General features: G+C 40.0%; 1 protein-coding gene across 2 annotated transcripts in view; it reads left to right on the top strand.

The window, feature by feature from the left end:
* KCTD16 (potassium channel tetramerization domain containing 16) overlaps window positions 1-24,268 on the top strand; it is a 173,106-nt gene that overhangs the window by 103,595 nt on the left and 45,243 nt on the right. The window contains exon 3 of one of the 2 annotated variants that reach the window (XM_088134760.1): window positions 3,573-3,590. The exons of the other annotated variant lie outside the window; for it this stretch is intronic. Coding sequence (XP_087990886.1) covers window positions 3,573-3,590 — 18 coding nt within the window. The remainder of the gene's footprint in view (window positions 1-3,572; window positions 3,591-24,268) is intronic. 2 annotated transcript variants of the gene reach the window in all.

Here is a 24,268-nt window from a genome sequence, read left to right as displayed (position 1 = left end):
TTCCTTATGATGTTCCATCTGTAGGAGACACCCTTAGATATAATCTGATATGTGACAGTAGAGGCAATAGCACTACTGCTAACTAGTAGCATTGCTTTTAACTGTAGCATATTACATTTGTGAGTTATGCTCTTTCTCTCTTGCACAGATCAGTATAGTTTCATATGGGAGCTCTTCACCATCACAGTTCTGTTGAAAGTCATTTTCTGCTGAAGATCACATAGCACTTGTTAGAAACAATACAGCTAGACCCTTTGGATTCCCATTCTCCTATATATCTGACAAGATTTACTGTACAGTAGATCTAGTTTTCCTGGAATACAAGTTGCAAGTCAATCCCAAAATATGCTGGACTTGTTCACCAGGCCATATATCATTTGGGCTTCGATATGAAGTGATTCAAGTTTCTTTATAATGGAAGGAAAAACAGCCTGATAATTTTTATCAGCAAGGGACAATTTATTACACAAACCACAGCGGAAGGTTGAATCTTGTCATACTATCTACTAATCTAACTTTTTTTTTAAATTAAAAAAATAGAAAGTTGGTATATGCTCCAAGAGAGCCAGTTTGATGTAGTGGTTAAGGCATCAGGCTAGAAACCAGGGGACTGTGAGTTCTAGTCCCATCTTAGGCATGAAGCCAGCTGGGTGACCTTGGGCCATCACTCTCTCTGTGAGCCTTAGGAAGAAGGCACTGGCAAACCACTTCCAAAAATCTTGCCAAGAAAACAGCAGGCAGTTGCCAGGGGTCAACACTGACTTGATGGGGGGAAAAAAACCCTCCAAAGGAAATTGCCACTGCCAGCATTATACTTATTTCAAACAATGCCTCTGGCCTATTCTTACAAAATAAAAATAAAGAGTGGCTGCAGCAATATGCTCTGTTTGGAACTGGGCCCATTTTTTCTGGGGAAAAAAAAGGCAAAGATAAAGATGCACTCTGGAAGACTACAAAAGTGGAAAGAAATGTTCTCATTAGTATGTCTTTTAATGGCTGTACCCACGATGGCCCTGATGTAACATTAAGATGAGATGGGAGAGCATCTATTAACTGTTAGAACCCTAAGGAACTTCAGAAAGCCTTAACAAATCCTCTGTTGTCTTCAACAAATAAAATGTTTATTTCATAAAGTTCAAAGAAGTAGATGTAGTTATACATATAATGCATGACTGCACAAATGTTATGATTGATTGAAATATAAACACCAAAACTTCAACAGACTAAAAAGTATCATTCTTAGCTTTTGTTTGATCCTGTTAAAATGTGATCTAGGTTCATTGTACACAAAATTGCTAGCAACAGCTTCTTCCCAGGTGTTATTTCTCCTTGTCCTGCTGTCCATGTTAACCATGCCTATGCCATAAAAGAACCATAGACTAGATGAATGAGGAATTTGGGAGGTGTTTCTAGATATTTGTTTCAGATTAAATTATTTCCCAATGTAAAAACCAAACTGAGAACGTAAGCACAGATTTTGCTGAATGTTAATCAGATGTATTTCTGAAGCCTCTTAAGAAAGCAGTCTGTAGGAAAGTGAACTGGTAGACTTGCCTAGACAATGATTAATAATATGAAATATTATATATATATCAGGAGTGAAATGAGAATGGTAAGTGTGATGGAATGGAATTATGAAGGCCAGGCTCAGGGAGATAAACATTTTCTTTGCTCCCCAGAAAAGCATGGGAGGAACAAGAGGATGAGACTGGCACTTCCCTGAGGAATTCACACTGTTGTGGCTGGCTGACTTTGGGAGCTGGGGTTTCAGTCTGGGAAGATTGATGTCAGGCCTAGCCCAAGGAACTCCAAGAGACAATGCAAATTCAGTCCAGTTATGTTTATTAGCTACAACCTCTAGCAAGAATCTTCCCAGACTGAAACCCCATCTCCCAAAGTCAGCCAGCCACAACAGTGTGAATTCCTCAGGGAGGTGCCAGTCTCATCCTCTTGTTCCTCTCACGCTCTTCTGGGGAGCTAAGAAAATGTTTATCTCCCTGAGCCTGGCCTTCTTAATTCCACTCCATCACAGTAAGTCAGTAAAAGCAAACAAACCATTATTTGAGTTTAAACAACATAGGTCTTATTAATCACCGAAATCGTTTTATGAAAACTTTAGTTCAGCAACCCATATTTAGCTGACCCATTTTTGTTAAACCAGTTTGATAGAGGAATTCTGTAGGAAGCAATAGATTGGTGAACATTGGTGGCACCTAGTGGCTCAAGGTGTACAGTTCCTTTAAGAACAACGGAGGTACCTGGGACAAACCAAGGAAAGAGGCTGGACAGCAGAACAGAGGTGATGATAAGCCAAAAGTACCCAGTGGACACGGTGCATAAAGAAATAGCTTCTCAACAAATGTGCTTTATAACAGATGGGGCAGTTGATACATGCACGAATGCACATCATTGCATTTGTTACCATTCTGTCATTGGAAAGTTGATAATTTATAGCTGAAGATATGAACGGATGGCTTGGAGAAACATATCTCACATCTGAAAGGATAAGAGTGTTTAGCTGTGATATTTGATCCTACGTACATGCAGATCAACTGAAGAAAAAGCAGTTCTGCGTTGGCAGAATCAGCAGGAAATGGTAGAACCGTAGTTTGAAGAAGCCAGCTTGGGAAAGGATATTGCTGACTGAGGTACAATTTGTTCCCAGGACTATTTGTCAAGTAATGGTATCTTCTTGTGATTCATAGTTACATGTAGTAAATACAGGGATTTGAACTAGCTCCAACCTTTCCAACAAAATGGAGATCCAAGGAAAGTAATATTTTATTGTTTATTTTTACAAATAATTATATATCATTCTGCTTCAAATGACGCAGCAAATGTAGTCAGTCTGAATAATTCTTGCTTCTCTGACATGACTAGTAACTTGAAAGAACATTTCTGTCATATAAGTCCCATGAAAGCTATATGCTTCGGTGATCTTTTTGGTATCTTTGTAATTGGATTGCTTCTTTTCTCCTGTAGTTATCCTTGGTGTGAAAATTAAAATGACCGGTTTGTCGTAGTCACGTGCTGATGAAAAGAGAGGTCACAATTCTAAGGGGTTCAGATTTGATAGTTTGCATGCTTGTCACATAATCCTGTGTTTTCTTTGGCTTAGCTCCCCTCAGAACAGGTCCCAATGGACATTTGCTACGTGGGTGCTTCCTTCATTCTGGGCTGTCTTCTGTATGATTCTTTCTCTAATATAGCACTCTTGCGCTCTCTAAAGGCTTTCTAATTTAAGCTGAAGTGCAGCAGGAGACCTCTGGGAGAAAGTAAGGCAGAGGAGAAGAAAAATGGGCTAAGTGTAACAAAGGAAAACTCTGCAAAATAGGATTATCTATATTTAAATCTTCCAGCCAGTCCTATATATGTTTATTAAGAAGTAGGTCAATGCTTAATAGTAAGTATGCAACTTCATTTTGAATAACATGATGCTCCCAAGTCTGGTGCAGATGTGTTGACCTATAGCTCCCAGAAATCCTAGCTAGCAATATTATTGGCCAGGCCAGCTAGGAATTCTGGGTATAATCCAGTATATCCAAAGAGCACCAGATTGGAGGATATTGCAGTACAGCATGAGCCTATCAGTAAGCAAGTGAAGACTCCCATGAATTGAGCACAACTCCTGGTAACTTCCATGCAGTTTTCCTTGCAGTATTACAGAAGATCTGCCATTACCTTTTTCCAAAAATGTTTTTCAATTTTCTAATCTAGCTAACAGCCCTGTAAATTTCAGGTGGTCCATCATCCAGTACTAAATCAGGGGTGTCTCTACTTAGCTTCCCAAAGCAACCAAGGTTGTGTTAGGTGCTACTACCTAACTAAGGCACCAAATACAATTATGGAAGATGGTAGACAATTGAGACATAGTACAGGAGTAGCTCCTGCCTTGAGATCAAAATGGTCTCTTCTCAAGAAGTACAGCAAAGAACGATATGGCAAAAACAACCACTTTTAATTTTCATTTAAGCAGAAAGGCATGTTACCATGCACAATAAATAAATAAATTTAACATTACAGCCATCCTTAAACTGCGCATGCCAAACTTAGATACTTAGGTATAAATTAAGAATCTCAAGTTAAATGGAAGCATGTAGTTACAGTCAAACTTCTTATTTGAATAGATTAAGGATGGGTTCAGATTCCTGCTTGGGCAAGACTTTAGTGGGTTGAGCCATACACACTCTCTCTTAATTCTTTTCCTATAAAATGGGGATGAGGGTGAAGTAATTACTTTCCCATGGCGAAATAAGATCATCAAGCCATAACAGTATGAAATATGATGTGCAAAAGGATTATTTATAATGTTTAGATTAATTCTTACCAATCAGCTTCTATTCCATGTAGGTATTCCAGGAATCCAGGAATTGCTTCTATGTACAATTCAGAGTACTGGTTATCACCTCCCTACCTGCTCCAGAGAGAGGATATTTGAGGGACTGCCCTTTCCTGATTGTGTCTGCTCATCCCCTTGTGTCTCTTCTATGAAGCAGTGTTATCTAATGGGATGCAGGAGATATGATTTCTCTGTTGTGACATGTGCCCTTTGGAACAGCATTCCCCACAAGACCTGGATGGCCCTGATCCTCTTAGCCTTTAGGAAGGCCTTAAAAACCTGGCTCTTTCTCCAGGGATTGGGGTTGGGAAGTTAGGTGAGCCCAACCAGTGTGGTTTGAATGAAAAATGTTATTTTTAGTGGGCTCTGGTGCATTGCACATTATTGTTCTGCTGGTTTCTTTGTTGGCTTTTAATGTATTGTTAGCTACCCAGAATTGTGATGGTTCAAACAGACAAACAGACAAACAGTGCTAGGATGGAGGAAGAGTTAGTGCAAATCTTTATTTTGCTGGAACATGCTGCGTTTCATTTCATATTAATATTCTGCATCATCTCTGCCAATTTGCAACAGCTTGCTTCTCATCCACACATTTGTTTAAAGCTCCATAACAGGTTGATTCATTCTGATGCTGATTTTTTTAAATTTACAAAAACATGGCTTTGAATGTGGTTGGAAACTTGGGTAAACCTCCCTCTAGAAAGAGTGATTGGCAGCTGCCTTATCATGCAGATGTGAAACAAGGGAAGTTCATTTTCAATCTGACCTGCAACTTTCTATCATGTCATAGTGATTACAGCCATGTTCTTGCCAGATGGAACTCTGACTACTTACAGAGTGCCTATTTTCTGTCACTCAGGTATCATGATAATGACGGCATGATATCACTGAATTCTCTCCTATTTCTTTTTAGTGTTGATTGACCTGCTAATGTTATGTAAATTATCTGCATCTATAAGCATACCTCCTTTGAGAACCCTGAAGAGTTCCAAATGGGAACATTCACCAACTGTATATTGTTTACGATACCATCTGACATGAGTGGCAGGTTGTATATATACAATTCGAGTCACTTTGCCCCTTCCCAGCTGATATCTCCTCCCCAGCCTGGAAATCTAATGACATGCTAAGAACAATATAAGACTTTCCAGTGATGATATATAAAATGCTAGAATAAGTTAAAAAAAAAAATCTAAGTGCCAGTTGCTATGATGCAAAGATAAGCACAGATGAAACCTTTTTTGTACTGATAGGACGCTTGCTGCCAAGAGTTGGTGACAAAAGAGTTTCAGTGGGAACATCTGGAGAACCTAATTGAATTTTTAAGAATCTCAAAGATCTCTGGCACTGGCGCATGACTTATCCAAACCACAACTGCAATGGCTGACTCAATTCAACAAGTCCTGATTCAGTCAGATGAGCCAAATCAGTTCAATTCAGCTTGCCAATTCAGACTGATTTGGTTCAGTTTGTTGATTCAATATGATAAAAAATTTCTACACACAAACCTATTGAGATCCAAAGGTATATGATTTAGTTTAAAGCATCAGTTTGAATCAAAGTTTTGCAGAGCCCCAGTTTTTTACCATTCTCTGATGCTTTCCAAAAGTGATTTGGAACATTTGAAGGAATTATCCTCTCCCCACCCCTGAAGATTGATCGTTCATCAATTGGAAAGAAAAACTGTTGAGGGAATGAAGCAGCCTGGTTCAGCTCCATCTAATAGTAGCCAAGCAGAAAACACAGTTCCACTTCTTTCATAGTTTCAATAGCTTATGTAGGCAAATTTTTATGGCCACATGATGGCCTAGGTTGAAAATCCTTCAAATCACAACCTCTCATGATACTTTGAAAACATCACATGTGCTCTTACAAGATGCCAAGGTCTTATGCAATTTCATTTTATTTAATTTTTGAGAGGGTTTGGGGAGCCTCTGGGAACATTGGTAAGAACCCTTGATGATCCCTGAATTAGGGGAAGGATAAGAACTTAAGAAGTATATGTAGACTAGCCTCCTGCTTTTCACAACATCCACCCAGAAGCCTGTGGCAAGCCCACAAGGCAAGCAAGATGACAATAGTCTTGCTGTTGTTTCCAGTAACATAATTCAGAGAAGCACTGCTTATGGATTACCCATGGACAGCCTTATCCTCCACCCCACATTCTTATCCCTTTTAAGACCATCGAAGTAGGTGGCCATCACCACCTCCTATGGAAGCCAAGACTGTGGCTTAATTATGTGTTATGTACTGTAATTATTTCCCTTTTGGCTGTTCTGAGTCTCCCATCTTCTACATGTTCCATATTATGTAGAATTGTATAAACTTCTGCCTTCTCCTCTCTTCCTTGCTTGTTATCTGAACTAAAAAGATTCAAATGCTTCTAGAGGATGACATGCACCAGCTTCTATTAGTTTAAACTGCATTTCTGCAATAACCATTTGGGGCATATTACTCTCCTACTAGCCTTTTAGCACTGATATTGTTTGAATATACTCCACCTTGCCTTGGCACAATGGTTCAAACAGCAGAGAGCTGTGGTAAGCCTTGGATATTGTCTTCTCTTCCCCTTCTTTCCGTGCCATCAGCAGGAGTTTAGCAAAGATGACCTTCCTTTCCTTTGTATCTCTGCCTGTCACTCACCTGGACTATAGCTCTAGTTTATCTGCATTTTGTTAAAAAAAAGGTACCTGTAGGCAATCAGTGGTGGTGCTGTCTTAGGTTAATTGAAATTTGTCTAAACAAGATTCCAGGAGTCTCAAAATATGTTGTACATGTCACCTACATGACTGTGTTTTAAAGGGCTCTCTCTTTGTGTTTGCTCTCTCTCTCTCCCTTTATGCTGTTTGCTGTTTTGTGTTAAATGTTACCTTATTGTTTTTTTTTTAAAGAGTAGGATACCTAAGAGGCATTCTGGAATGAGTTAGTAGAATACCCAGATATCTCCATGCACACCCACACACACATGCACACTGATCCAGGAAAAAAGTGATAAACAGGTGGAAAGAGAGGCAGGTATATATTCTTCCTTAGGACATTTCTTTTGGCTCTGCTTATATTTTACAACACAAGAGACTGAACAGATGTGTACAGGAGTCACCATCTGGATGTTTCATTTATGGAGGATGGTGAGAACTGAATTCGCAAAGAGGCAAAACCATGGTGTTATAATTTTCTGAGTTATTCAGGAGTAAGAGTCTAACTCCTGTTGACACATTTGCTGACTCATTCTGATTTTTAAAATGTTGGGTCATTGTTCTATTGTTTTTATTTGCTGTTTTCCCAAGATAGCTTTGTTTTGGTGTTTTGGAGTAGATTATTTTGCAGGTGATTAAATAGCAAAAGTCAGAATACAAATATACTAATGAAAAAAAAAATTGCCTCTTACTCCATATGTACTGGAAATCAGTTAATCTTATATACTGTTTAAGAGACCTTGTAGATATAATCCAGTCTAAACAGAATTTTAAAATCTCTTGATTCTTCAAACATTTTATCAGCATACAAATAAATAGAAGAGTGCATAACTCTTCTTTATTAATTTCTCAAACCTTTGTGATTAAGAATCATACAGACTGAGATGAAACTGTTGAAGAATAATTAGCATCTTTGTTATATTCTATTAGATTTTCAGAATAATTTATGATAACCTCCATTAAACCTGGCTGCATCTGGGTTGGTTTTATTTTTTTATTTTTTGGCAGCTTATTTATTTATTTTAATGTTTTACAAAAAATACAGAAAAATGGAAAAAAAGAGTATAAAACAAGCAGAAAAACAGTAACAAACTAAACAAGAAAAATGAAACAAGAAAAAAGGGATTGCAAACTATACATGTCACATATCCATAAAATATTAACACCAGATGATCAAGCAGTAAACAATACCCTAATCAAGGAACTACCAACTCAGGCAAAAAAATCAAGAAAAAAACACCTCCTCCTTCCTCCCTGGCAGGGCATGCCACAGTATATAAACAGAGAACAAACCCCACTCCCTTCTAGCACTGAAGATGTTACCTAGTTGGACAATGAAACGTCTGCAGGAAAACAACCAGTCACAGAGCCCCAAGGACTCTACAGTTCAATTCTGAGCTACGTATATGCTCTTCTATTGATAAAATATTAAACAATATTTTAAAGCTTCTAAATAAATGGTAATAATATAGTTGTAAAATATCAAGAAATGTGGTGATTTTTTACATCACCAATGAAGAAAATCTGATTCCATTCTTTCAAATACATTCTTTAGGGTATCTAGTAGACTCAAAATAAAACATTTTGATGACTCAATTTTAATCTTAAATCCAATGAAACCAATCTGACATTTTTTTAAAGATCTGCAACCATTTATGTTCCATTACTGGATGTTCCAATTCTTTAGTTCATAAACTGTAGATGTCATTAATATCAACTCAGTGGAGTACCAAATTGCGGGGGGGGGGGGAGTTTCCACCCTGGGTGCAGGCAATGGGATACCAAGCTAGTGGCAGGTGTGGTGTCAGAATGATGCTGTCCATGTGCTCATCAGCTGTTTGGCAGTTGGCAGAGGCACAGCAGTGGGGGGGGGGGGAATTGTGCATTCAAGTCAGTTTTGACTTCTTGCAACTGCCCTCTGCAGTTTTCTTGGCAGCCTTTTTTTGGAAGCGGGTTGCCCTTCTTTCTAGGGCTAGGAGAGAATGGGGCTGGCTCAAGATCACCCAGCTGGCTTTGTGCCTAAGGTGGGACTGGAACTACTGGTCTCTTCGTTCTTATTCTGGTACCTTCACCACTACACCAAACTGGCTGTTAGCAATGAAAGAGGGAGTGTTAAAAATGATCTACTCTGGGTGTCAAATACGTTAGATGCACAATTGTATCAACTTTACATTTTATTTTTTTTTTAGTTTTGTTTTGGACTTTGTCACCATCAAAAGTGAAAGAACCTCAGATTTCTTGGAAGCAGCCAAAGTATCTGGTCCATATCGAGCCATCGAGACATGTTTCAGTTGATTGTGTTGCCTCTGTTGTGAATTAGGGAGGCAACATTCTGTTTGAAGCTAAGAGAAATCCTTAAAATAATAATTACAAAATGATTGATTTAAAGCGAGTATTCCAGATTCCACCCACAATTTCCAATACAACATTTTGGCCCCTACTTTTAAAGTAGAGTTATTGTATAAAGTTAAATATTCATGGACCTCAACACCAAAATCCATTTAATTTTTTGGTTTTTTCTTTTTTGATACAGCATGTTTTCTTAGGTTTCTATGAAGCCCAGTTTTAAAATACATGCTAGATAGGATTTGAATTTTTTAAATCAATAGCATTTGCCAAATACCCCAGTAGTATTTGCATTTTGAAGCTTTAGTGAAGAATGAATACATAATTTATTATTTGATTGTTCTAGCAGAGCAATTAAGCTTTGGAATATTGAAGTTAAAAGATATGATACAGAATATAAGTTCATAAGTCCAGCTTGCTTAAGTTCCAGGGCACATGACATGTTTGGGGAGACATGCTCCACCAAAAATTAAACTGCATGACATGCTAGGGGTCACATTCTAGGATAAAGACTAAATTGATCAAATAACATTTAAATGTAATTAATGCTATATACATATGTAGAATTACCATAATCTCCCCCTGCTGTCCCAAGGAAAAAAGTGTAGCTGGTTCATAGGAGTTCTGGGGAGTTAAAACAATAAGATGTTAAGGGAACAGAGAGTTCCTTGTTCCTGCAGTCACGAATACAGCCGGCCTGGGATTTCAGCAGGTCTAACTCTACCATTCGGTGGGTGATGTAGGCAGGTCAGGTGCCAAATATTGAAGAAGCCTACCTAAGGACAGATCAGATTCAAGCTACACATTAATTTTTTTTTCAGTTAGCAAGAGACCCAATTATTATTGGGACCCCCTGCCCTTGGATGGGAAGGGGAGGTTTAACCTTTCCATCCCCAGCCATAAATGTCTGTCTGTGTGTGGGAGGAGCTTTTTCTAAGCCCTGGAAGGCAAAGCCACTTAGATATTGTGTGTTGGAGACATCACCCCCATCCACCAAATTGTTTCTCTCATGGTACAGAACACAGGAGGGATCATCTGGTGGCCTACTTTCCATCTCTATTCTGCTGTTATGTACATAAAAGGATTGACACTCCTCCGGGAGTGTCTATGCTCATTACCCAGAGTATTGTTTCCAGTGGTTCTACCCATCTTCATAGATATACTGTAGATAATGTAAATTGTTGCTATTATTCATCTCTCTTCCCCTGTTCTTGCCTGCCTTTTATCCCATTTGACCAGTTAACTGTTTTTGCTGATGCTTAATAAATAAACCTCAGGCTATAATTTAGCTAGCTGTAGTGGGTAACCTGCATGCTTGCTCTGGCCTGGATATGGGGATTGACTGGGAGGATGCTGGGTGCAAAGTAAACCAGCAATTACCTGCAATAATTTTCCAATACTGTACCTGCAAGGGGAAGGATTAAATCTCTCCTCTGCGTGTATGGGGGGATCCTATTAAAAACATCCCCCCTGACCATGAATATGTAGCTCTGCCAATAAGATAAATTTGAGCCTCACCTTATTATTAAGTGAAATTTTGTCTGTTTCTTACTATTGGGTCTCCCTCTGCCTCACCTAGCTCATAGGATTGTTATGAGGACAGAATGGGGGACAATTCACCATGCATGCCACCTTAAGGTCTACAGAAGAAAGTCTGAATAAAATTATAAGAAACATAGCATGGCTGGTGTGGGTCTTTCGGGCTGTGTGGCCGTGTTCTGGAAGTTTTGTTTCCTAATATTTCGCCAGCATCTGTGACCAGCATCTTCAGAGGGCAGGAGCACAGACAGGAGCAGTTCTCTCTGTGCCCAGCAGCCACTCGTTAACAACTCAATGGAAAAAACCCTGCCTAAGCCCCAGGAAGATACACACATAAACTCAAAACAAGCAGCCAATTGTTAACACCCCCCCCACACACACACACACCCTTCAGGCACCTTCGCTGATCTCTATAAATACCCATAACAGGGTCACATCATCCTGGGCACAGAGAGAACTGCTCCTGTCTGTGCTCCTGCCCTCTGAAGATGCCAGTCACAGATGCTGGCGAAACGTTAGGAAACAAAACTTCCAGAACACGGCCACACAGCCCGGAAGTCCCACACCAGCCATTGTATTCCAGCCGTGAAAGCCTTCGACAAAACAGATAGCATATTTTGCCCCCTTTCAGGTGTTCTCTGGATTTTTCTGCCTCAAAAGCCAGTGTGGAACAGTGGTTAAGAGCTTGGACCTGGATGGAGAGATCCAGATTTAAGTCCACCCTCAGCCATGGAAATTCACAGGATGAGTTGAGCAATTACTGTCAGTCTCTCTCAGATCAATCTACCTTGCAGGGTTGTTGCTGGGGAGAAAACTTAGAGAGGGAGCGCTAGGTATGCCTTTTGCTTCTAGAGGAAAGTTGGCATAAATCTTACAAATTTATAAAATGAGTGAATGAATGATACCTTAAAGCATTTTTGACATCATGTTTGATTGCAGTCTCATAGGACTAATTATCCAAAACTCACTGACAAAAAGAATCCCAGCATCTTAGAATTTGCTGATTTGGGTTGTGAAAAAAGAAAAATGGGAATATATTTTATGTCAGCAAAATACTCGCTACATTGGTTTCCTGTCAAACTTTTAACTTACTCATGATGTCTTAAAGCACCTCTTTTCCCATGCTTGAAAATGAGCATTTGGTTTATATTTATACCTGTCTAGTTAGAAATGAATCCTTCTGAATTCAGCAGAGTTCACTCCCAGGCAAAATGTCTAAGAACGCATCCTAAATGTGCACGTTTCTTTTTTCCTAGTAAGAAGTGGGAGCAGGGGCTGCTTTGTTTGAAGGGGAAATGAATAGAAATTCTGTCTGTTAAAGAATCCTCTCCAATAGAAAGGGCACGCTTTTCTTCCTCTTCCTCTGTGGAATGAAAAAGATATTAAGTCAGAGCAATCGGGGGGGGGGGGGTGCCCGGCTGGGGTCCCATTTAACTCAGCCTTTTCCACCTGACATTCTCCATTTGTGTTGGATTACAGTCTTCATCACACAGCATGATCTATAGCCATGTTGTTTGGAGATGATGGACAGTGATTTGAAGGCATAAAGATTGGGAAGCCTGGTTCAATTGTTCTGGAAAATAGCACTACATTTTTTCTTTCCTTTTCTTTTTTCTACTCTTTCATTTCCCCTTTAAATAAAGCATGAAATAAGTTGAAAACTGCTCATATGACTTCTACTTAACCCAGTGTTGAAGCCCTCAGAAAAAAATATCAAGTCTACTAATATTTATTTATAAATATAATATTTATTTTATACATTTATTTTTTATTGGTATTTCTAAGAAACGGTGAAACCTAGTTTGTTCCTTTCTTGCAGTATTGTCTAGGAAAAAAACAAGGCCTCTCAGAAAAATAGCATTATTTTATTTTAACTCTTTTCTAAGGGAACGGCCAGTAGTTTATTGAAATCTTGCTTTGGAGTTTCTGTTCCCTGTTTATTAATTTTCTTTTACCATAAGGGGGAAAAACATACAAAAAGACAGAGAGGGATGGAAAAAGTTGCAACTAGCAGAATGGTAAGTTCATATTGCTCTTCAACTTGTACATAAGTTGATGTTTAAGATCTGAAGTATTTTGATGTCTTATATTCTCACAGAGTCCTTCCATGACTGGGCTTGAAGCAAAAAGTGGCTTTTCTAATGTTGTCTTAACTGGAGGGTAGGGATGAATCTTTTCCATCATAAGCCAAGTTCAAAGTGGCTTGAAACATTGGAAGTGCTCAAAAATATCAAGTAAAGGTGTTTTGCTAATAATTATTTGACAAGAGTATTTAATAAGCGTATACATCTTAAGAATGATACATGAAGATGAAACAACATGTTAGTAATTCATACTGGGACACAACATAACATAATCCCAATATCAGCAAAACTTCTTGTTTAATATACATATAATATAATATAATATATAAAATATATAATATAATATATATTATCCTTAGCAAGTCCTAAATTTTAAAGGCTCTTCTAGGTATCTTCTGGCAATCTTTGTAGCACAGAGCATGTGTCAGGCCTAGCCCAAGGAACTCCAGGAGACCATGCAGAATCAATCCAGCAAGGTTTATTAGCTACAACCCCTTAACAAGAATGTTCCCAGAATGAAACCAGTTCCCAGGCTCAGCCAGTTCACACCGATGGATTTTCTTAGGGAGGTGCCAGTCTCCTCCGCTTATCTCTTCCTCGCTCCTCTGGAGATGAGACCACATTCTTTACTCCCCTCCCACCATTCCAGTCCATCACATCACCCCTCCCTCCACCTTCATCCTCCCCCTCGGAGTTCTCAGCTGAACTTGACAAAGGCGGGAGGGATGACATGTCAGGAGAGGATGGTCTCGCAGAACCTGCTGCCTCCTCCATACATTCTTCTGCTGGTTCCTGAAAAACATCTACAACATTAGTAGAATTTGCCCCCCTCCCTCCTACCATCTGCCAATCAGAAGTAGAAGGCTGTGGGCTGCCAGCTCGAGTCTGCTCCTCCCCCACATTCCCCACCAAACCTTCCTCCAGTGCGCTGACCCCTCCTTCTTCTTGCTGATTAACTGCTGATGTTCCGGGCAGCGCTCCAAGCTTCGGCTTGCTAGGGAAACGCCTATGGAAGTCAATGACCAGCTCTGGGGCATGAACGTTCTTTGCATTTTCCCAAGAACGGTCTGCTTCAGGGTAATCCTTCCAGTGAATCAAATATTGAATTCCTTTTCCTCTCCTGCGAGAGTCCAAAATTTCCTCCACCTTGTATTCCTCTTCCCCTTCAACCACAGCCGGAGGGGGTGGGGAAGAGTGCGTTCTCAGTGGACTTGGTGGAGCTTCTTTCACTAACAATGAGCGGTGAAAAACAGGATGAACCTTCATAGATAGCTGCAATCAAAATGCTAAGTTATTCACCTTCTGCAAGACTTCGTATGGTCCGATGAACCGGTCATTCAATTTTCTGGATGGTCTGTTGGAAACTAAAAACTTAGTAGATAACCACACTTTGTCCCCCACTGAAATCAGTGGACCTGCCTGCCTGCGGGTATCAGCATTCCTCTTGTACGCCTCTTTCACCCTTGCTAAGTGATCTCGCAACAGTTGCTGAGCTGCTTGCTGTTCTTTCAGAAAATGCGCTGCCCCTGGCACCCCTCCCTGTGAGACAGTCTGTGGCAAAACCTGGGGGTCCGTCCATAGAGTGCTTGAAACGGAGACATTCCAATTGAAGAGTGCACTGAATTGTTGTAAGAGAATTCTGCCAAGGGAATTAACTCAACCCAATTATCCTGACTATAGGTAGTATAGCATCTTAAATACTGCTGCAGCATTTGATGGGTTCTCTCTGCCTCTCCATTGGTAGCCGGATGGTGCGCTGAAGACATGTGACTGTTTACCTTCAACAGTCCAAAAAGAGCTTTCCAGAACTTAGAAGAGAATTGACTGCCTCTGTCCATTATTAATGTATTAACCATTCCTCTAAGTCGGAAGACATGATCCAAAAATAATTGCGCTGTGGCTTGAGCAGAAGGTAAACCCTTGCATGGTATGAAATGAGCCATCTTAGTAAATAAGTCCACCACCACCAGCACTGAAGAATAGCCCTTCACTAGAGGCAAATCAGTAATAAAGTCCGTGGAAACTGTATGCCAAGGCTTGGGGGGAGTCTCTAAGGGCTACAAGAGCCCAGCGGTTTTCCCATGAAAAGTCTTAGCTCGTTTGCACACGTGACAAGATGCCACGTAATCTCTAATATTTGCCGCCATCTTAGGCCACCAATAGTCTCTTAAAGTCCTGTGCAGGGTCTTAAACACCCCTCCATGTCCCGCTGTTACATTATCATGGCAAAGCTGTAAAACCTCTTCTCGCAGTGACAGAGGAACATATAACTTTCCCTTGTGATAGAGGTATCCCCCTTCCATTGAAAAAGGGGAATCCTCGTCCTGCTGGGTGCTCTGGAGGTCATCCATCCGAGCCCTCGCAAAAGCGTTCTGTGCCTGCTGCTCCCTTATTCTTACCAGTAAATCTTCTGCCTGCCGACTGGCTCCCAACGTTTCTCTCACGCCGTCCCATTTTTTAAAGTTGCCAGGCTACAGGATCGTCGCTTGCTGTGGCTGTGATTGCTCAGCAACGTACTCCGGTTTCCGAGAAAGTGCATCAGGCATCAAATTACGTGCCCCCGGAACGTACGTGATATAAAAATCAAAACATGAAAAAAACTGACTCCATCGCACTTGCCGCAGAGTGAGTGAGTGTGAGGTCTGCATTGCTTCCAAGTTTTTATGGTCCGTGCACACTTGCACAGGAAACTTCGCCCCCTCTAGCCATTGCCTCCATTCCTGGAAAGCTGCCTTAACTGCAAATAACTCTTTGTTAAAAATGTCATAATTTCTCTCTGCTGGAGAGAGCGTGTGAGAGAAAAAGGCACACAGCAGTCACCCCCCCCCCCCACTCCTGCCTCTTCTGCTTGCAACAAAACTGCTCCTATCGCCACATCAGAAGCATCTGTGTGTAAAACAAACTGTCTAGCAGGGTCGGGGTGTAGCAGGAGAGGTTGGGAGGCAAAAAGCTGTTTTAACTGTTGGAAGGCAGCCTGCTCTCCCTCTGCCCAAGTAAACTTTTTTCCTTTCTTCAATAGCTGCGTGAGTGGCTTCACACGCTCCGCAAAATTGGGAATAAACTTTCTGTAAAAATTAGCAAATCCCAGAAAACGTACATCCTTTACATTATGGGGTGGGTGCCAAGATAATACTGCTTGCACTTTAGCAGGATCCATCTGTAGTCCCTCTGTTGAAATCCTAAAACCTAAATAGTCCAACTGTGGCAAATCAAACGCACACTTCTTAGGTTTGGCAAAAAGCTTATTTTTTCTCAGCCTCTGTAACACATTTCTGACATGCATCGTGTGTGATTGAACATCATCAGAGTATATTAGAATGTCATCCAAATAAATCACCACATAGGAATCAATTATGTCAGAGAAAATCTGATTCATAAATCTAGAAAACACCGCTCCACAATTGGAAAGCCCGAACGGCATCACGGTGTACTCATATTTGCCATATCTGGAATCAAAGGCAGTAAGAAATTCGTGTCCTTCCTTCACACGAATAAGGTTGTAGGCATTTCTCAGATCTAGCTTTGTGAAAATGCGAGCTTTTTGTAGCCGGTCTAAAAGATCTGAAATCAATGGTAGTGGATAATGATCTCTAATAGTCACTTTGTTCAACTCTTTGTAATCATGCACCATGCGCATCGGAACGGTCCCGCTGGTATTGGTCCCAAACGTCTACGGGTCTGGCTTCTTTGGTACAAAAAATGTGGGGGCTAAGGCTGGAGACTATGATGGCCTGATAAAACCTTTCTTCAAATTTACTTCTATGTAATCCTTGAGAATAGCTAACTCTTTTGCAGACATGGGATATTCCCGTCTGGCTGGGATTTTAGCACCTGGCTTCAAATCAATCGTGCAATCACAGTCTCTATGTGGGGGTAAGGCCGTAGCCTCCTCCTCCCCGAACACATCTGCAAAGTCTGCATACTTGGCAGGCAACCCCCTTTTCACATCCTGGATACCTGCTAGAGAATTGGTGAGGATAGCTCCCTGTGCTTTGTGGTGTTGACAATCTGGAGCTGAAAATGAGAGGGTCCTCGCTGACCAGTCAATATCAGGGTTGTGTAACCTAAGCCACGAAGTACCCAAGACCACTGGCACATGTAAAGATGCTGTCACATACAGGGGTAACAACTCCATGTGATCATTAATGGTCAACTGTAGAGGAACTGTGGATTGCATCACTGGACCTGCCCTCAAGGGTTGAGAATCTATAGTCTCTACGTTCATGGGTTTGTCTAAATCCACTGTGGGCAACTGCCATTTCTGTACAGTCTGGACATCTATGAAACTCATGGTAGTGCCTGAATCTATGAGATTTAATTTAATCTGTGAGCCTGAAGGCAATGTCACTGTGAGAGGCACTAACATGAAGTCCTGACTGCTGTCTCCGTTGTGAGCTCTCCTTAATTGCCTGACAGCCCCCCCCCCGCGAGCTCTGAGGAGGGGGGCCTTGCCCATTTCCCTGCTGTTGTGCTGGGGCAGAAACTGCTTTCTTGAGAGGCGCCTGCTGTGTGCGTTTGGTTCCCGCCAGCACACCTCTCGCCGGGCAAACTCTCACCATATGCCCTGGGGTTCCACAATAAAAACACAAGTTAAGATCCCTTCTCCTCTGCCTTTCTTCTCCTGACATGGTTCTCTGAGCAGCTCCCAATTGCATTGGCTCCCCTGCTGTAAATTCTGTTGTTACTGCACGTGGGGAGGGAATTGTGGCCAATAGAGGCTGAGGAGTAACTAGAGAAGTAGACGGATCATACTGTTTCAACTCCATGAGCCTGGCTTCAACCATTATACAAAGCTGATATAGGCCATCCAGCGTATTTGGAATGCCTTGTTTCACCATTTCCGAACGGAGTTCAGGATCCAACCCCTCTCTAAATTGGTCTATAAGAGCTATTTCATTCCACTCAACATCTCCCACTAATGACTTGAAATCTGCAATAAACAATCTTACCGGCTTGCCGCCCTGCTTGAGTTTACGAATGTCCCGACAGGCAGTTAATCGTCTCACTGGGTCTCCAAAGTGTCCTCTGAATGCTGTAACGAAATTCTGATAGTTGTTGAGCATGGGATCCCTTGTCTCTATGAAAGGTGTAGCCCACTTGGCCGCAGAGCCTTTCAGTAAACTCATCACAAAAGCCACTCTTGTTTGGTCTGTAGGAAATTCTCCTGGTCGGCCGTCCAAGAACAACTCACATTGTGCCAGGAAGGTTCTCATCTGTTCCACCTCACCTCCATACTTCTCAGGCATGCTACCAGGCGAACACAGCAACACTGGTGGTGGTGGTGGTGGTGGTGGCTGGACTCCCAGTCCAATTTGGTGTATGAGTTGTCCCATAGCCACTTGCAGATTATTAATCTGTGCATCCACTTGCTGCTGATGTTGTAGTAGTGCAGCGGCCAAGAGCTGAGGGGTCAAATTAGCTCCCTGTGGATCTGTAGCCATGATGTAACTCATTCTACTGGAAGGTAATTAAGATTCTGGGAACATTGATGTCAGGTCTAGCCCAAGGAACTCCAGGAGACCATGCAGAATCAATCCAGCAAGGTTTATTAGCTACAACCCCTTAACAAGAATGTCCCCAGAATGAAACCAGTTCCCAGGCTCAGCCAGTTCACACCAATGGATTTTCTTAGGGAGGTGCCAGTCTCCTCTGCTTATCTCTTCCTCGCTCCTCTGGAGATGAGAGCACATTCTTTACTCCCCTCCCACCATTCCAGTCCATCACAGTATGTAAGCTAAGGGTAAGGCAAACTCTTTTTTTAAAAATAGCATTTTAATACATACCATTGTAATTTTCATTTCTTGATCTAATATTCAAAGTGGGATATACTTTTTGCACACTGATATATATTTTTAAAATATTTAATACAATTTAAAGGCAGCCCAACTCCAGATAACTCTGGGTGGCTTACATTAAAAAAAAAAAAAAAGGTGTTCAGAAGGTATCTATCTATCTATCTATCTATCTATCTATCTATCTATCTATCTATCTATCTATCTATCTATCTATCTATCATCCATCTATCCATCTATCCATCTATCCCATCTGTCTGTCTGTCTGTCTGTCTGTCTGTCTGTCTGTCTGTCTGTCTATCTATCTATCCTCAACAAAGTATCCTACAGGGGCTCAACCAACACTCTCCCACAAGGCCTGGGAGAATTTTGTGATGCAGTTCAGTAAGAAACTGTATGCCAATTGAGTAAAATGTGCTGTACTCAAAAAAATGTGCAAGTTAGGGAAAACAGTAGAATGAAAGACATGTATTCAGGGAAGTATGGTTGCAAACAATGGTGCATATAAAAAGAAAAGGTAAGGAAGATGCATATGTATATTTCCTTTTATTTTCTATTCAGATAAATTTGGAAAGGGGACCAAATGGAGATGTTATAGGAAGTGAGGCAGAGAAACCTGAATGGGAAGAAACATTAAGGCAGTGAAATTCAATGAGGAGAGTATGCACTGCTGTACGCAAAACATTCTTAACTTGGAAAGTAAGCTATGACAGTTTAAAAGGAAACAACCCTACTAACCAAGAGTATTTATATTGTACTTTTGTCAATATCAATGCAAACTATCATTTCTATATCCAAAAAAAAATTAAAAATGTTTCTACAGGGTCATCAGACAAAAGGGCGGTTCCAGCAATTGCAGCCGTTCTTGGAGTGAGAAGCACTGGTAGCAGTCAGCCATGTGCTTGTTACTTCATAGCTGGACTATGACAGTACACTATATGTGGGACTGCCCTTAAAAATCATCCAGAATTGCAGCTGGTACTAAATGTAGCTGGCCACCTACTAACTGGCACTACCAGGTATATAACATCAATATTTCAGGAAATGCATTGGTTGCCAGTTTGTTTCCAGGAGCGATTCAAGTGTTGGTTATCACCTATATCTTTCGTACCTTGAGCCCTGAGTATTTGCAAGACCACTTATTTCAGCTAGAATATGTGCACACAAGGAAAACCCAGACACTACCAACAATACAAGAATGGTTGTTAAAACTGATGGACATGGCAGAAAATGACAAATTGACTTGCTTATTAAAAGAAAACTCAAACAATTACTACCTTAAAGAATGGAAACCATTGATGGACTATTTGCAAAATGCAGGTGGGGTGAAGCTTACATGGAGATTTGAAGATTAGATTATAAATGTAATGGGATATATTAGACAAAGAATTATTCTTATTTAATGTATTAAAAACTAGCACTTATGATAGCCTTATTATTTCTAAGACCAGAGATAGATTGGAAGTTATCTATTTTTCATACTTTTTCTTCTTTTACTTTACTTTTTCTTTTCCTTTTCATTATATTTTGTATTTCAAATTTTCTTTTCTATTTCTAACTTTTAAATATGTATCTTTAAAATTTCAATAAAATACGTACTTTCATAGAATATGTGTGCACAAGGCTTGCCTGCACAGGATGTGTCCTAAAAGTTGCTATTTGAAGGAGGGGACTCACAGGCAGGCACTTTCTGTAGGGATTTCTCTCCTATGGAATTCTTTAGCTCCAGATATAAGATAGGAACCCTCATGCCTGACATTTTGATTGATTATGTGCCATTAAGTCAGTGTTGACTCTTAGTGACCACAATTCCTCCAGGAGGATCTGTTCCCAACCTGTTCCTTCAGTCTTCCAACAATGCATTACTGTTGTAATTAAGTCCATCCATGTTGCTTCTGGTCATTCTTTTCCTCTCTCCTTCCACCTTTCCCAGCATTGGAGCCTTTTCCAGAGAACTAGATCTTTGCATAATTAAGTCTGGTCATTTGTGCCTTGAGTGAGAATTCTGAGCTGATTTGTTTGATGATCCATTTGTTTATTTTCTTGGCTATACATTTAATTCTCGGGAGTCTTCTCCACCATTCATGCTCAAATTTGTCAGTACTCTTTTGCTTCCATAGAGTATCACAGGAAAAACATTGCTGCACAATTCTGATCTTTATAGGTATAGATACATTCCAACATCTAAATAACTTTTCCAAGGACTTCATGGCTGTTCTACAGCATATTTCTTGAGTGTTGATTCCTTTACTGTTGACAGTTAATCCTAAAAGGCAGAAGCTATCTACAACTTCAATACCATTGTGGTCAATTCTAAGGCTGGCTGCTATACCTGTTGTCTTTAATTTGGTTTTCTTTATGTTAATCTTTGTCTAAATTTTCCACTATGCTCCTTGACTTTCATTACTAGAGCTTGCAGATCCTTTGCATTTTCAGCTATCAGAGTGGTGTCATCAGTATAGGGCAGGTTATTGATGTTCTTCCTCTAGTTTTAAAACCACACTCATCTTTTTCCAATCTAGCTTCTCTCAATATATATTCAATATATAGATTGAATGCATAAGAGAGTATACAACCATGTATCACTCCTTTACCACTCTAGAGCCAGTCAGTTTCTCCATGTTCTGCCCATACTGTGAGTTCCTGACTTGTATAAAGTTTTACCTGAGGACAGTGAAATGTTCTGAGATTTCCATTTTTCTAAGGACATTCCATAAGCTTGACATGATCAACATAACCGAGGGCCTTTCTATAATCAGTGAATCACATCCTGACTTCTTTTTGGTATTCTCTGGCTTTCTCAATTATTCAGTGTGCATCAGCAATAATGTCTCATATTTCTCAGTCTTTTCTAAAGCCAGCTTGAACATCTGGCATTTCCCTTTCCATGGAGGGCTCTAATCTGCATTGGATGATTGTAAGCATTAATTTGCTAGCATGTGAAATTTAAGTTATTATATTATAGTTTGCACATTCTCTTAAGCCTCATTTTTTCATATTTGTACATAGACTGACCTCTTCCAGTCTGTTGGCCACTGTGTTGTTCTCCAGATTTGCTGGCATAGCTTGATTAGAAACGTTTATTTTTATTCTGTTGCTTGCAGTAAGTCTATAGATACTCCATCAATTCCTGTAGCCTTCTGACTTGGTAATAACCAGAGTGCTAATATAACTTCATCTTCTAGTACTAAAGTTTCTTATAAGTAGGGAAAATCTTCTAAGGTATCTTGGATGTTGGCATCTCTACTATGCAGAGTTCCTTACATCTTTCTTTGATCTTCTTTGAGTCAGTTCATTGGCATCCTTTGGCACACAAATTCAATGTTGGAATCTCCTTCTGACTTCAGAGATCTTTTAGAAGACTTTCCTTGTTTTCCTTCAATGTCTTTACAGGATATTATTGTAATAATTACTTCTTGTCCCTTCTAGCAGTTCTCTGAAATTCTTTGTTAAGTTTCTTCCTGAGGTCTTTGTCTTTTCTGGCTTTGACTTTTCTTTTCCTTTTAGCAATTCCCATGATTTCTTTTGACATCCAGTTTGTTTTCTTCTCTTTCTTGATCTTCGGCAGTCTCTTTTCACTTTTATCATTAACATCTTCTTTGATTTCATTTTACAATGCTTCTGGTTCCTGATCAAGAGGTTCAGGAACCTGACATTTGGCAATTTAGTAAACCCTTGGCTCTTTCAAAGAGCATTTGGGACTGGAAAGTGAGAGACACACGTGCCCAACCCTAAACAGTGGTTCAGTCAAGATGTTACAACAAGAGTGTTATATAATTGATCCTATTTATGAGCTTATCATTATTATTGGGTTTTTTTAAATGTGATTTTGTCTTATTGCATGTGGTATGCCAAAGGCAGTGAAATAAATAGATAAATAAATAGTTTCAGATTCTCATGCTATTATGCCTATTACATCTTACTGTATTTATTAGCTTGAAAATGTACATCTTTTCTACAATAGAGTATCAAGGTGGTAAGCAGTGTTTGCTTTTGTTACAAAGATACAGTTGTGAAGTATAGAATGTCTATGTGGAGGAAAGTTCTGTCCTCTACAGCAGACATAATACAGAACTGAAACAATAAGCTCCTCCTCCCATTTGTAGACCAACAACTTCAGAATGCAAGATAACTTCAGTTTGCACACATGGATGCCTTCACACTTCCTTCCCATGTTAACTCCTGTGATACTAATGCAGTCCCTTTTTCTTCTGCCCACTTACTGGAACTCTGATGCCACAATAATCAGAGCAACGGGGAAACAGGCTGTTGTTTGGTTCCTACATTCCTCTACAGGTCCATGGAAACCTTGTAGCAAAGTAACAATGTTCCTACATTACAACTGAAAGATATTTTGAACATATGATATCTGTGAAGTCAATGAACTCTCCTCAAGCCTAGAAGCTCATTCTCCATTCAAGATCTTACTGGTTTATACAAAGCTAGGGAAATTTTTAACTTTATACTAGTCTTCTGCAAAACATTTATGAATATTTCTTCCATTCTATTTTTCTTCTATTTTTATAAGACTTTTGTTATCAGATCCTGTTTTATTTAGAGATTCTCTACGGATACTGTAGCATGTTCCAGATGTGCAAGGGAAGATTCATCTCATTCAATAACAGCAACATACATCACAGTACTGTGGAGGATCAAGGACACACCTGTCTTCTCAGGTTTGCCAAGTGCAGCTAGTTTCTTCTCTAGCAGCAGAGGCAAGTTTGCTACAAATCGAGCTGGCTAATTCAAAAGAGTAAAGCTTCATCTCAGGAATCAAAGCAGTTTATTACTGGGGAGAGAAATGTATATAAAATAAATTTGTATTTATTTGCATATAATTTAAATTTAATGTATATAAAATAAATTAGCTTACTCTTTTACATAGATTCAGAATGATGGAATGTAAGGGTTAGAAGGAGATGTTATTTATTTTGTATTGTCGAGGCTTTCACGGCCGGAATACAATGGCTGGTGTGGGTCTTCCGGGCTGTGTGGCCCACAACAGGGTCACATCATCCTGGGCACGAGAGAACTGCTCCTGTCTGTGCTCCTGCTCTCTGAAGATGCTGGTCACAGATGCTGGTGAAACGTTAGGAAACAAAACTTCCAGAACACGGCCACACAGCCCGGAAGACCCACACCAGCCATTTTATTTATTTATTTATTTATTTATTTATTTATTTATTTATTTATTTATTTTCTGCATTTCTAATCCATCACAATTCAGAGATGCTTGGTGGCTTATAGGTTATAGGTAACTTATAAACCTTATAGGTTAAACCCAGCACCTTAAATTGTACCCAAAAACCAACTGGTGACTAGTACAGAGAACCTCTACTATAGTATCTCTGACAGATGGCCATCCAATCTCTGTTTAAGCAACTTCACTGGAGAATTTACCACCTCCCATGACCATTATTCAACGCATCAGACAATTAGGAATTTTTTTCCTGATGTCCAATTAAAATCTAC

This window comes from Python bivittatus, unplaced genomic scaffold (genome assembly GCF_059951505.1).
Source record: "Python bivittatus isolate LINGU-HERP-01145 unplaced genomic scaffold, Pbiv_v1 ctg000080_np1212, whole genome shotgun sequence".
Taxonomy (NCBI): domain Eukaryota; kingdom Metazoa; phylum Chordata; class Lepidosauria; order Squamata; family Pythonidae; genus Python; species Python bivittatus.
The sequence above is the reverse complement of the archived record's forward strand: the minus strand, read 5'-3'. Positions and strand labels throughout refer to the sequence as shown.